This window comes from Hypomesus nipponensis, chromosome 1 (assembly GCF_054491055.1).
Source record: "Hypomesus nipponensis isolate SF chromosome 1, ASM5449105v1, whole genome shotgun sequence".
NCBI classification, from domain to species: Eukaryota; Metazoa; Chordata; class Actinopteri; order Osmeriformes; family Osmeridae; genus Hypomesus; species Hypomesus nipponensis.
Window position 1 is genome coordinate 4765828 of NC_140361.1, and position 11974 is coordinate 4777801.

General features: G+C 48.4%; 4 protein-coding genes across 4 annotated transcripts; 3 read left to right on the forward strand and 1 right to left on the reverse strand.

Annotated features, from left to right (window-relative positions):
- The first annotated feature begins 107 nt into the window (after positions 1 to 107).
- LOC146302129 (uncharacterized) lies at positions 108 to 2857 on the forward strand. The gene is made up of 6 exons (XM_084698977.1): positions 108 to 188; positions 389 to 448; positions 537 to 563; positions 1171 to 1425; positions 1903 to 2001; positions 2163 to 2857. The coding sequence occupies exons 1-6, from the start codon at positions 128 to 130 to the stop codon at positions 2213 to 2215; spliced, it is 555 nt and encodes a 184-aa protein (XP_084555103.1). The 5' UTR covers positions 108 to 127; the 3' UTR covers positions 2216 to 2857.
- An 825-nt stretch (positions 2858 to 3682) lies between these two features.
- LOC146302130 (ADP-ribosylation factor-like protein 3) lies at positions 3683 to 8324 on the forward strand. The gene is made up of 6 exons (XM_084698978.1): positions 3683 to 3700; positions 6697 to 6840; positions 7363 to 7479; positions 7628 to 7678; positions 7826 to 8011; positions 8277 to 8324. Exons 1-6 carry the CDS (start codon positions 3683 to 3685, stop codon positions 8322 to 8324), a joined length of 564 nt encoding a protein of 187 aa, XP_084555104.1.
- Positions 8325 to 8989: 665 nt separating this feature from the next.
- Positions 8990 to 9961, reverse strand: LOC146302131 (profilin-3-like). Its single transcript, XM_084698979.1, has 2 exons — positions 9856 to 9961; positions 8990 to 9603 (listed from the first exon to the last, which is right to left on the reverse strand). The coding sequence occupies exons 1-2, from the start codon at positions 9857 to 9859 to the stop codon at positions 9014 to 9016; spliced, it is 594 nt and encodes a 197-aa protein (XP_084555105.1). The 5' UTR covers positions 9860 to 9961; the 3' UTR covers positions 8990 to 9013.
- LOC146302132 (uncharacterized) lies at positions 9748 to 11353 on the forward strand. Its single transcript, XM_084698981.1, has 3 exons — positions 9748 to 9843; positions 10222 to 10378; positions 10631 to 11353. The coding sequence occupies exon 3, from the start codon at positions 10676 to 10678 to the stop codon at positions 11021 to 11023; it is 348 nt and encodes a 115-aa protein (XP_084555107.1). The 5' UTR covers positions 9748 to 9843; positions 10222 to 10378; positions 10631 to 10675; the 3' UTR covers positions 11024 to 11353.
- The last annotated feature ends 621 nt before the right edge of the window (positions 11354 to 11974 follow it).

The window sequence follows — 11974 nt, forward strand, 5'->3', positions numbered from 1 at the left end:
GCTTTGGATGTTCTGAGAGAAAAACATGTGTGGTTTATCTTGAGTGAGAAAATGTGTAGTTGTGTCACATCATCACAATGGAGGATGTTAAACTCATGTGTAGAGAATGGATGCTTGTGTCCAGAAGATGGTTCCTGTCATCCTGAGAGTCCTGATGCTGTGCTCATGCCTGGGTCCACTGCTGCTTAGTAGGTCTCCTTTACTGACACACCGTTCAACTCTCTAAATATGCCTGTAGGGGGTGAGGGGGGATGTCAGGCACATAGCTATTACACATCACTCTGTGTGTCTCTAGCTCCATCTTACTCTGTGGGCCTCACTTTTCCCCCTAGATTTCTGTCTTTTCCCCCTCTCTATATTCACCTGTCTCTCTCGCCTCCCTCCCCAGATCCGACCCCTCTGTGGTACGTCAGCGCTGCCACCACCAGTTTACCCTCCACATCAGCAGGTGAGTCAGGGCTCTAGCCTTCCAGACCACCACATCACTCCTCTATTTGTTGTATTAATTCTTACCCCCGATGTCTGTCTCTGTTTAGGCCACTGCAACGCCACTTGTCCCAAAGGTTAGTCCCCAAGATCCAACAGACAGGTCCTTAAGCCAATAGCTTGGTTTAGACAAGTTGTCATATTTTACATATTTGACAAGAAGTGTTTAAAACTGCTATGTGACTGACCTCCTTCCCCCCCCTGCTCCACCCCCTGCTCCCCCCTGCTCCCCCTCCCTGATCCCCCCTCCCTGATCCCCCCCTCCCTGCTCCCCCCTCCCTGCTCCCCCTCCCTGCTCCCCCTCCCTGCTCCCCCTCCCTGCTCCCCCCTCCCTGCTCCCCGCTCCCCCCTCCCCCCCTCCGTGCTTCCCACTCCCTCCGCACCTCCTCCCTGCTCCCCCTCCCTGATCCCCCCTCCCTGATCCCCCCTCCCTGCTCCCCCCCTCCCTGCTCCCCCTCCCTGCTCCCCCCTCCCGGCTCCCCCCTCCCCGCTCCCTGCTCCCCCCTCCCTGCTCCCCACTCCCTCCGCACCTCCTCCCTGCTCCCCCTCCCTGATCCCCCCTCCCTGCTCCCCCTCCCTGCTCCCCACTCCCCCCTCCCTGCTCCCCCCCCCCCCCTGCTCCCCACTCCCTCCGCACCTCCTCCCTGCTCCCCCTCCCTGCTAACCCCTCCCTCCCCCCCTAAGATATAAAAGTTAATCTCACTAGTCCCAGTTTTGATGTGACGGAGGGTGACGACATCACGATGGAATGCGAACACAACTTGCCCCCGAATGGCCTGGAATATGAATGGCAGGAGAACAACATAACAATGACAGACGAATCCAATAACACCTTGACCCGGAAACGTTTGGAGGCACCACTTACCACCAACTTCTCCTGCTCTGTCATCAGCTGTTGTGGAAGATTTACATCCATAGCAAAAACGGTTGTGGTAAAAGGTAGTGAAAATTTCTGGTTGCAACCCAAAGCTTCTGTCTACAAATGATGACGCTATACCTGCCGTGGCCAAAAGTATTTGGGAGTGACGTACATTTTGTGTTTGAAAAGCTTGCTGGGCCTTGGCATAAAATGACTGCTAACATAATTTCAGTAAGTCATATCATCATGGGGAAAGTGTGAACTAGTTCTAGCCAGGTGATATCACTCTATCATTCTGATTAGATTTTAAGAGCAGATTGACTGCTGTAAAAAAGGGGACTATTTGCATATATTGAACGTTTTCGTCCCAAAAAAGCTTTAAAAAATGTGCCTTATTGTGTTCCAATATTCTATAGAAACATGTTAAAACATTTTCCTCAAATACTGAACCAGCAAACTTTGCAAAACACATTTGTTATTGCCAAAACTTATGGCCACGACTGTACAGTAAATGGTCCATACCTGCTATTTGATTTAAAGCCTCTCCCATCCCCTAGACAACAGTATGGTGATATTGGTGGTGTGTGCTGTGTTGGCTGTCGTGTTTATTCTGGCTGTGGGAGTTAGCATGAAGTTCTATCTCAAGAGGGAAAATGGTAAGAGATACATTCTCATTGTCTCTTGAGTTTTAATTCACCCTCGTGATCCTTTGTTAACTGATTTTAAAACTGCAAATAGGAAACTCTTAAAATTGAGAACAGTCACTGCACAACATTTCAATCTTCCATGAACCCTTTTCATTTTCCTTCCTTTGCAGTTAGGAGCAAGGCAAACCTGGAGAGGAGGAATCAGCAGATTAACAGACCCTAGCTAACGAGCTGCAACACATCCCATAACTAGCTACCCTCACAATGACCCGAAGGTTCACAACGACCCATCGTTGTGTTGCGACTACTTCACCCAATATAAAAACAAACAAAAAGCATTTTCTTTTAACCTTCGCGCTGTGGCGGGGTCTGAGACAGCCCGACGGTTAAAAGAAAAAGCTTCACTTTATTTTTATATGAGTTAAAGTTGTCGCAACACGACGGTGGGTCACAATGACTGAAGGGTCACAATGACCCGAAGATAACACAATTAAGGGTTAACATAATTAGCGAACAAGCTATAGACGCCTAGCTAAAGAGATACTAGACACCCCTTGGTAACAAAGTTAGCTGTTACGTATTACCTATCTTGTTGACGCTCTTTGATGACCACTAGCATAATAGCTAGCTTTGCTCCTAAAGACCCATAGCTAATAAGCTAACTCATTAGCTAAACCAGATAACTTAACTAACGCTAGATATTTAGTCACTTAAGTAAACACCTCTGTTTAAAGCTTCTAACCCACTGTGCCTTTACAACTTACAACCAACCCTAACCCTAACCTGTTGAGCCTTAGACCAAAATGGCTGGAATTCTGTTTCTTCTATACCTGGTTTCGCTTTTTCCCGAAATAAACCTGTTATATTCAACTATCTACTTGTGTTTGTCTGTCTGTGTGTGAATGTTTACTAACAGTGTGCATGTGATACTTGGGGTGATTGTGTGTGTGTCTGTGCGTGAATGTATGTTTTTGTGTCATGGTCATCTCTCCTGGCAGCCTGAGTGTGGTGTACAATATTGTTTCCAATCCATGGTGGTTCTCTTGTGTAACCAGGCAACAGATTTAACAATCAGATTAGCCACTCCCATAGGGTAGAAAAGAAATGGACCTGGACATTTGTTTAATCCACACAAATTGGTCTACTTACAAGAGCCACACTGAATGCCAAGAACATAACAAACCCTCCTGACAGATATGATGAACTCTGACCACCTTGACATAAACACATTCACACATTTGGGATTGTGTGTAGAGTGATGGGTGTTTCTTCAGTGTCCTCCGTAGCAGGTGGCCGAGGGATAATCCAGGTAAAGCTCCAACTCAGAGTTGGGAGGGGGGGCTGAGAGGGCAGCTGGGAGGGAGGGAGGTAGAGGAGGAGAGGGGGAATGAGTGGCCGTGGATGGAAGACTGGGGCTAATTCTGGACACCTAATCCTAGTCCCATCCCCCTCTCCCCCTGCTCCTTCCTAACCCCACAACGGTGAACAGAGAAATCAAAGCTGGGGAGACAACATTCGGACAGCGACACACTCCCAACACCCCGGGGATTTGTACTGGGAGGAAGAGGAGCAGCAGAAGGCATCGGGTGTCTGTCCTGACATACAGGTGGCCTGGACTGTCAGTGTACCGGCTGGGTTTACCAGAGAATGTAGCTGCAGCCTTGAGCATCGCAACACAACACACACAGCCATGGGAGAAGCTCAGAAGGTAGGTGGTCTGTCTGGGAGAGGGGTCGTGCTGTTCTGCTCGGGCTGTTCAGTTTCTGAAAATCTAAATTTTCTCTCATTCATCCACATGGAGTCAGGACTCTCTTGGCTAGTGGAAATGACAGATTTCCATCTGAATCTAACGGCTGACAATTGAAGCCTAGATAAAGCTGCTTCCTTTATGTCCGGTCAATGGAGGTCCCATAGTGTTAATATTGATTGGTTTATGCTTTTTGGATGTGTGTTTGTGTGGGCGGGGGGGCGGCGGAGGGGGGAGATTCTTTGTCAGTAAACGTGGTTGTCTGTTCCAGCCTCCATTTGACTAATCACATTAATTAGTAAGCCATTACATGAATGAGGCCAAAATAAACCCTAGTGCTTTTCTAAATGAAGCGACAGCTTAAGTCTTACAGACAGAGGGGGAGAGTAGGGAGGTGGGTGGAGAGGGAAAGAGAGAGAGAGAGGGAGAAGGAGAGAAACGAGAGAGGGAGGGAGAGCGAGAGAAAGAGGGAGAGAGAGAGAGAGAGAGAGAGAGAGAGAGAGAGAGAGGAGGGAGAAGGAGAGAGCGAGAGAGAGGGAGAGAGAGAGAGAGAGAGAGAGAGAGAGAGAGAGAGAGGAGGGAGAAGGAGAGAGCGAGAGAGAGGGAGAGGGAGAAGAAGTGGAGACACAATAGAGAGTCTGCTTGCTGTCACCTGTTGAAAGCCGTTGTGGGCTCATTCCTCAGCAGGTGCGTTCATCAAGGGTTACAGAGGAAACTCTTCCCAGCTGAAACTGAATGTCTGTGGTCTGTGAACCAGAAAATACTGTACAGTTCAGTAGTTTACTGCAAATGTCACTTTAGTTTGTCTTCATGTTAGGATGTTCCTGGAATAAAGAGGAGGCTTTCATTCTGTGTCAAGGAAAAAAGTGCCTGTCATATATATGAATATATGATAATATATAATATATGAACTTCCTACTTCCTCTGTTGTCAGAGGCATGATGCAAATGATGTGGTAAGCAGACCATTTCCCCATTCTGGGCTGAGACACAGGAGGAATCCTGGGTTTTTATGCCAGTGCATGCCTATTCCTTGTCATTAAGTCGGTTCTTACTCAGTGTTATATGACATACAATAACTACACTGGCATGGCAGTAGGCACGTGTTTAAGTTACCCTGAACCTTAGTGGAGTCTGACTGGTTATATCTACCAGTACAGCACAAGTATCTGTAAATATATTGACTACTTTTGTGGATTTTGGCTTCTGCCTATTGGATGTTGTTCATTGCAAAATGTTCACACTCCTGGAAATATTTGCTAATTATGCTGTCAAGATGATGAAGACATGCATGGTAACGTGCTAACATGCTAACGTGCTAACAAAGATTCTGAGCAAGATGAGATGTAGATAGAGATAGGAGGGTTAGGAGGAGGGTGAAGGTTGGGAGGGGGTGAGGAGGGATGGGATGGGATGGGAGGGTAAGGGTTTGAAGGAGTCGGGCTAGGGTTATGACCTTAGGATTGGGAGGGGAGGGTTGACAGCAATATTACGAAAAGTTAGTATTCATAGATATCAAAGCTGTTAATTTATGACAGATGCTCTTGGTCTGTAATTGTTGTTAACAGAGAGCAGTTCTAAAGCTTAACAGACATTGTAGAGGACTGAGTTGTGCATGACTGGTGTTCCTATGACGACCATGTCTGTCCCAAGTGTGTGTGTGTGACCACACTGGTCCAGAGTTAGTGTGTTCCAACATGTTATGATGTGTGTGAGAGTGAGACTATGTGTTAGATGAATTTTACTGTCAGAATATAGGCCAAGGAAGACACCCAAATGAAAGAGTTCACTTTATTTATTAAATCGAGCTGCTTGGATCACGTAATCACATCAGGCAGAGTGGTTGGCATGAGTGAAAAACATGTCTCTCAGATGGCCATTATATACATGAGCTGGACAGTACAGATATAGTAACCACCAAAACATGCCCTTAAACAGTACACATTCTGAATAATGCATAGGGGAAATGGCACACAGGTGAAGCAGTCATAACTGAGTTTGGAGACAATTATCTGCTTCCTCGCTCCCCAGTGGTTGCACAGAGTGAATTCCCAGATCTATATGTGTCCTTCCAGGGGCCTACGGAGCGACCTTTTGACCTCACTGAGACACAAGCTTTGTGTATACAGAACAACTGCATATCACTATGCTTGCCCTGAGTGTGCTTGTTCAGAGTGTGATGGTTAGCTGTGTTGCAGGACTTGTTCACAGTGTGATGTTTAGCTGTGTTGCAGGACTTGTTCAGAGTGTGATGTTTAGCTGTGTTGCAGGACTTGTTCACAGTGTGATGTTTAGCTGTGTTGCAGGACTTGTTCACAGTGTGATGTTTAGCTGTGTTGCAGGACTTGTTCAGAGTGTGATGTTTAGCTGTGTTGCAGGGCTTGTTTAGAGTGTGATGTTTAGCTGTGTTGCAGGGCTTGTTCAGAGTGTGATGTTTAGCTGTGTTGCAGGACTTGTTCAGAGTGTGATGTTTAGCTGTGTTGCAGGGCTTGTTTAGAGTGTGATGGTCATGCTGTGTTGCAGGGCTTGTTCACAGTGTGATGTTTAGCTGTGTTGCAGGGCTTGTTCAGAGTTTGATGTTTAGCTGTGTTGCAGGACTTGTTCAGAGTGTGATGTTTAGCTGTGTTGCAGGGCTTGTTTAGAGTGTGATGGTCATGCTGTGTTGCAGGGCTTGTTCAGAGTGTGATGTTTAGCTGTGTTGCAGGACTTGTTCAGAGTGTGATGTTTAGCTGTGTTGCAGGGCTTGTTCAGAGTGTGATGTTTAGCTGTGTTGCAGGACTTGTTTAGAGTGTGATGGTCATGCTGTGTTGCAGGGCTTGTTCAGAGTGTGATGTTTAGCTGTGTTGCAGGACTTGTTCAGAGTGTGATGTTTAGCTGTGTTGCAGGGCTTGTTCAGAGTGTGATGTTTAGCTGTGTTGCAGGACTTGTTCAGAGTGTGATGGTCATGCTGTGTTGCAGGGCTTGCTCTCAGTGATCCAGAAGCTAAAGGGCACCACAGAGCAGGAGCTGAGGATAGTACTGCTGGGGCTGGACAACGCTGGCAAGACCACCCTGCTGAAGAGCCTGGCATCGGAGGACGTCAACACCATCACACCCACCCAGGTGAGACGCAACCTGTCGAAAATCTCTCTCTCTCTCTCTCTCTCTCTCTCTCTATCTCTCTCTCTCTCTCTCTCTCTCTCTCTCTCTCTCTCTCTCTCTCTCTCTCTCTATCTCTCTCTCTCTCTCTCTCTCTCTCTCTCTCTCTCTCTTTCTCTCTCTCTCTCTCTCTCTCTCTCTCTCTCTGCTGCTCTCTGTTGCTCTTTATCCTTCCATGATCTCAGGAAGCAGTGGGTTGGGAGGATGGAGGAGGACAGCCTGCAGGATAATATTATTACACAACCTACCTCTGTTTAACCTGATACGTCTGTTCTCCTGAAAAAGCTTGATCTCAAGTTCACTGTAGTCAGGACAGCACAGCACTGATCTCATTCACCTGAGCTAACATCGCCCTCTGGTGTCAGGGAGAGGTAGTGTGTTGCCTGGAGCTCATGGAGAGAAACGTGTGTGTGTACATTTACTGCATATATGTGTGTGTATATGTGTGTATATATATAGTGTGTGTGTGTGTGTTTGTGTCCTAAGGGCTTCAACATTAAGAGTGTGGCATCCAATGGCATGAAGTTAAATGTGTGGGATATTGGAGGTCAGAGGAAAATCAGACCCTTCTGGAAGAAATACCTGGACAACACAGACCTACTGGTGAGATAGTCATACTGTGGATCCATCGGGAGTCAGCCATCTTAGTATCCACCGCTCTGCTGGTGGGTTAGGTTTAACTTTTACCAGGAACCTAGTTGCTTGGGGATGATGTAGATGTTTACCAGCATGTGTGTTTGTGTTCTTCCAGATCTACGTCATAGACAGCGCTGATAAGAAGAGGTTTGAGGAGACGGGATTGGTGAGGATATGGGCACGATTTCAGCTGCGTCAGTGTTGCTGATGACTTGACCAATCAAAACTGACCGCGCTCTACCTTGGTGGTGTCTGTCTGCTTGTCTGCATGCATTGTGTATGTTTGTGTGTGTGTGTGTGTGTGTGTGTGTAGGAGCTGTCAGATCTGATTGAGGAGGAGAACCTGAAGGGAGTTCCAGTCCTGATCTTTGCCAACAAGCAGGATCTGGCCACCGCCTCCCCAGCTAGTGAGATAGCCGAGGGGCTCAACCTGCACACGTACCGGGACCGCCAGTGGCAGATCCAGGCCTGCTCCGCAGTCTCCGGGGAGGGCGTCCAGGTCAGGAGACAAACACGTGTTAGACCCACGAGTACAACACTGCTGTCAGTCTAGCCCAGTACAGCTCACATACCATAGCCCCACAGTTGAGTTTAGTCCAGTACTGTCAGGTCTATAGACTAGTGCAGTCAGGTCTATAGACTAGTGCAGTCAGGTCTATAGACTAGTACAGTCAGGTGTAGCCCAGTACAGTTTACATCCTGGATCACCAGGGGCAGGTCTAGCCTGTTGGGTCTTCCCTACTGACCAGTCTGTGTATCCACAGGATGGCATGAACTGGATCTGCAACAACATTGTAAATAAGAAGAAGTGAGTGACCAGACCTCCACACCTTCCTCTGCTGGGAGAGAGACAAAGACACCTTTATTTTTACACTGTCGGGTCATGTTTTATTACTGCAGTGTGTGTGTGTGTGCGTGTGTGTTTGTGAGAGTGTGTGTAGTTGTGTGTGAGAGAGAGAGTGTGTGAGGGACTCAGAGAACATTTCTCAGTAGCTGGAGTCAACCCTGACAACATGAAAAGCTGTACCGACGACAGAGGAAAATCAGACCCTAATCTGAATAACCATTTTTTTTAAATAAATACATATATCATGTCTGAATATTATCAAATGAAATCCTCTCTATATGACTTAGAATTAATTTGCTTTAATCAATTGACTAGTTGATGTCGTATGATCTTCATGTCTCTGCCCTATATGTGGAGTCCTTTGTGATTAGAGCAGTGAGTCATGGTGTTGCTGCATCATATAAGCTGCCCCAGTCTGTCCTGTGTACCAGCCTAAACAGTGCTTGAAGGATGTATGTTAAAGTGTTGAAGGATGACTGTTCAAATGTTTGGTGTGTTTCAGTTTTTTGACATTAAAAGCATTTAGTCACATCTGCTTTGGCATCTGTTTGATTTTATACCTCCCCCCCCCCACACACACACACACACACACACACACACACACACACACCACAGTATTGTTGCCTTCCTGAGTGTTTATTGTGAGACGATGTTTCAAACCCCCTTCCTTCGAAGATATGTGGCGATGTCCCACCCCTTCTTGTTGACAGTCCCAGCATGCACCCCTCGCTTGCCCAGCACAAACACCAACGTCTTGGTCGTCTGGACAACCGTGAGGGCCAATCCCTCGCTGCCTTTGGTTCTGAGGTCCATGAATCTGAGCTCATCCTCTGGGCCTATCATGTGATCTCTGATCACCGCGGCCCTGCGCCCCCCAACCGTCACCCCTGTCAGCAAGATGCTCCCTCTGTCCCTCCCCACAACCAACTCCACCTCCTCTGGGCAGATGGCCGCCAGGAAACCCCCAGGCTTGGAGGCCCACACCGCCCGGTTGTCGTGGAGGCCCACAATGGCGACATCCTCCACACGATTGTCCGTCAAGATGGCGGCGATGTAGTCCCTCCAGTCTCCCATCTTGTCCTGCTCAGCTCTGATCCAGATGGGCAGGTCAGCAGGAACTGCCAGGCTGGGATTAGAACTCTCCAAGCTCCACCACCAACAGCCACTGTCAACACTTTTGTGAACTGAAGGATGGTTGTGTTGGCAAGGTAGACCTACAAAACTGATCCTGGTATTCGACAGGGCTGCTCAGTTACAATGGAGAGAAACATTTACAAATTGTCAGAACACCTGTAGGGATTTCCATAGCAACTCCATTGAGTTGGTTGCTAAACTGATTATGAGTAATCTCTGCATGAAGTCATAATTGGTCTCTATGAGGTCATGAGGTATTAAACAGTAGTTTGCCACCAGATGGCAGTAGTGTTGTCTGTATTCTGAACTCTCCTTTGTACACAATCCCAGTGCTCCGTGTGTACTACTAGGTAAGTACCTACCCATCTGTCTCTCTCATGCCAATGATTGGATTTGATTGGTAAATATTACAAATCAAAATGAAGTTCTCATAGATGATAAATAAAAGGTAACAATCATGAAATACAGTCTAGTGTTTTTCTATCCTGTTTTGATGACCTTGTGATGATGTCACACACGTGCTGGCTACCCCCCCCCCCCCGACAGGGTTGTCATGGTAACAATCCACTGGTAGACAGAGGCTCTTCCTTCGCCTCTTTGATTTACCCTCCCCCTCCCTCCCTCTCTCCCTCCCTCCCTCCATTTCTCTCTCCCTCCCTCTTTCCCTCCCTCCAAACCTCATCTTCTTTTTCTTTTCCCTTCCTTCGTGCTGCTTCATCTCCTGCCAGAGTAGAGGGACCTGCGCCTGCATGAGAACACAGAGGAGGACTGGGAGTAAGAACACACACAGTGACATTGATTGGTGCCTTTGTGTCACACAGTGACATTGGGTGCCTTTGATTTATCATCTCTTCATTAGTGAAAGTTGAGTTGCACAGCTGAGAGGTGGGTGAATCTGCTTAATGAACTTTTGTGTAAAGCAGGTTTCTTTCAATCTCTACTGCCTTGTGTTTTATGATGGGCAGGTTGTGGATGGGTAACTGGAGTTTAGTTTGTGATTAAGTGTGGATTGGTATTGCTGAATTAATCTTCTGTCTCTCTGTCTATTGCTCTCTGTAGAACCTCAACAACAAAACTTGACTTAATAATCTTGTTTGTAAAAATCTCTCTCCGTATTTCTACCTATCCGTATTGTAGCCTGTCTTTCTGCTGGGTTCTGGAACACGGTACGACCTCCCCGCCATGACCCACGTCCTCCCCACCCCCACCGGTCCCCCGGGTTCCACCTCCATGACCTATGACCTCAGACTTATCTCCAACCTCACCCTGACCCCGCCCTCCAGCCCCGCCCCTACCCTCGTCCCCTGGGAGACGGAACACCTGCAGGTGCACACCATCGTCATCGTCATCATCTTCTGCGTGGTATGCTTCCTGCTGCTGGTCGCCTTCTTCTACGCGTTCTGCTTCCACTGCAGTCTGGAACCTTCCCCCAAGGACCCGGGCTCCGCCCGCCGCAGCAGCCTCGACCGCGAGGACGCCACATACGGGTGCAGTTCCTCAGAGGGCCAATCGGTGGCCAACGCTGTCTGACGCGGGAGTCGGAGACGTGTCTGTCACGTCGCCTCAGATCTCTTTGAGTTTCATTGGGGTTACCATGACTACGCCACCCAAAACATGACTGTGTTCTGGGACGTCTGTGTGAAAAGTCCCTTTTTGCAGCACATATTTTGAGCTCCATGTGTTTGAGATTGCAGGGCTGTTGTTATTGTCACAAGAATGATAGAAGGAAATGATTAGGAGGAAACTTAAATGATGTATGGTTGGCACAAACAACACACTGTCCTGCCTGTGGTTGTTTAGGCCTCTTGTGTAAACTTGTTCTGTTAGCTTCATATGAACACGCACAGCATTTACACATTAAACACATGTTGAACACACCTGATTTGACTTGTTTGTTTTTTAGCTCATCGTGTGTGTATGTTTGTGCCTGCACTGGCATGCCATGCCATTAGCATTCATGCATGAATGGTCACGCTTTTGTGCTAATAAGAAGAACAACACCATGAAGGAACGTGTGTCAGCTCAGTTTATTCCAAGGATCATGCTCAGTGGGCTGGGGGAGAGGGGAGGAGAGGGGAGACTGGGAGGAGAGGGGAGGCTGGGAGGAGAGGGGAGGCTGGGAGGAGAGGGGAGGCTGGGAGGAGAGGGGAGGCTGGGAGGAGAGAGGAGGCTGGGAGGAGAGGGGAGGCTGGGAGGAGAGGGGAGGCTGGCAGGAGAGGGGAGGCTGGGAGGAGAGGGGAGGCTGGAGGAGAGGGGAGGCTGGGAGGAGAGGGGAGGCTGGGAGGAGAGGGGAGGCTGGGAGGAGAGGGGAGGCTGGGAGGAGAGGCTGGGAGGAGAGGGGAGGCTGGGATGAGAGGGGAGGCTGGGAGGAGAGGGGACACTGGGAGGAGAGGGGAGGCTGGGAGGAGAGGGGAGGCTGGGAGGAGAGGGGAGGCTGGGAGGAGAGGGGAGGCTGGAGGTTGGGATGGGGGTGGGAAGAGG

What these genes read in the sequence shown, in the direction of transcription:
- LOC146302130 (XM_084698978.1), top strand. An exon ending in ACACCATCACACCCACCCAG is followed by an intron (nt 6,841 to 7,362) that starts GTGAGACGCAAC and finishes TTGTGTCCTAAG; the next exon opens with GGCTTCAACATTAAGAGTGT. An exon ending in TCTCCGGGGAGGGCGTCCAG is followed by an intron (nt 8,012 to 8,276) that starts GTCAGGAGACAA and finishes GTGTATCCACAG; the next exon opens with GATGGCATGAACTGGATCTG.
- LOC146302129 (XM_084698977.1), top strand. Translation starts at nt 128, where the DNA reads ATGGTTCCTGTCATCCTGAGAGTCCTGATGCTGTGCTCATGCCTGGGT. An exon ending in TTTACCCTCCACATCAGCAG is followed by an intron (nt 449 to 536) that starts GTGAGTCAGGGC and finishes GTCTCTGTTTAG; the next exon opens with GCCACTGCAACGCCACTTGT. An exon ending in CTATCTCAAGAGGGAAAATG is followed by an intron (nt 2,002 to 2,162) that starts GTAAGAGATACA and finishes CTTCCTTTGCAG; the next exon opens with TTAGGAGCAAGGCAAACCTG.
- LOC146302132 (XM_084698981.1), top strand. Translation starts at nt 10,676, where the DNA reads ATGACCCACGTCCTCCCCACCCCCACCGGTCCCCCGGGTTCCACCTCC.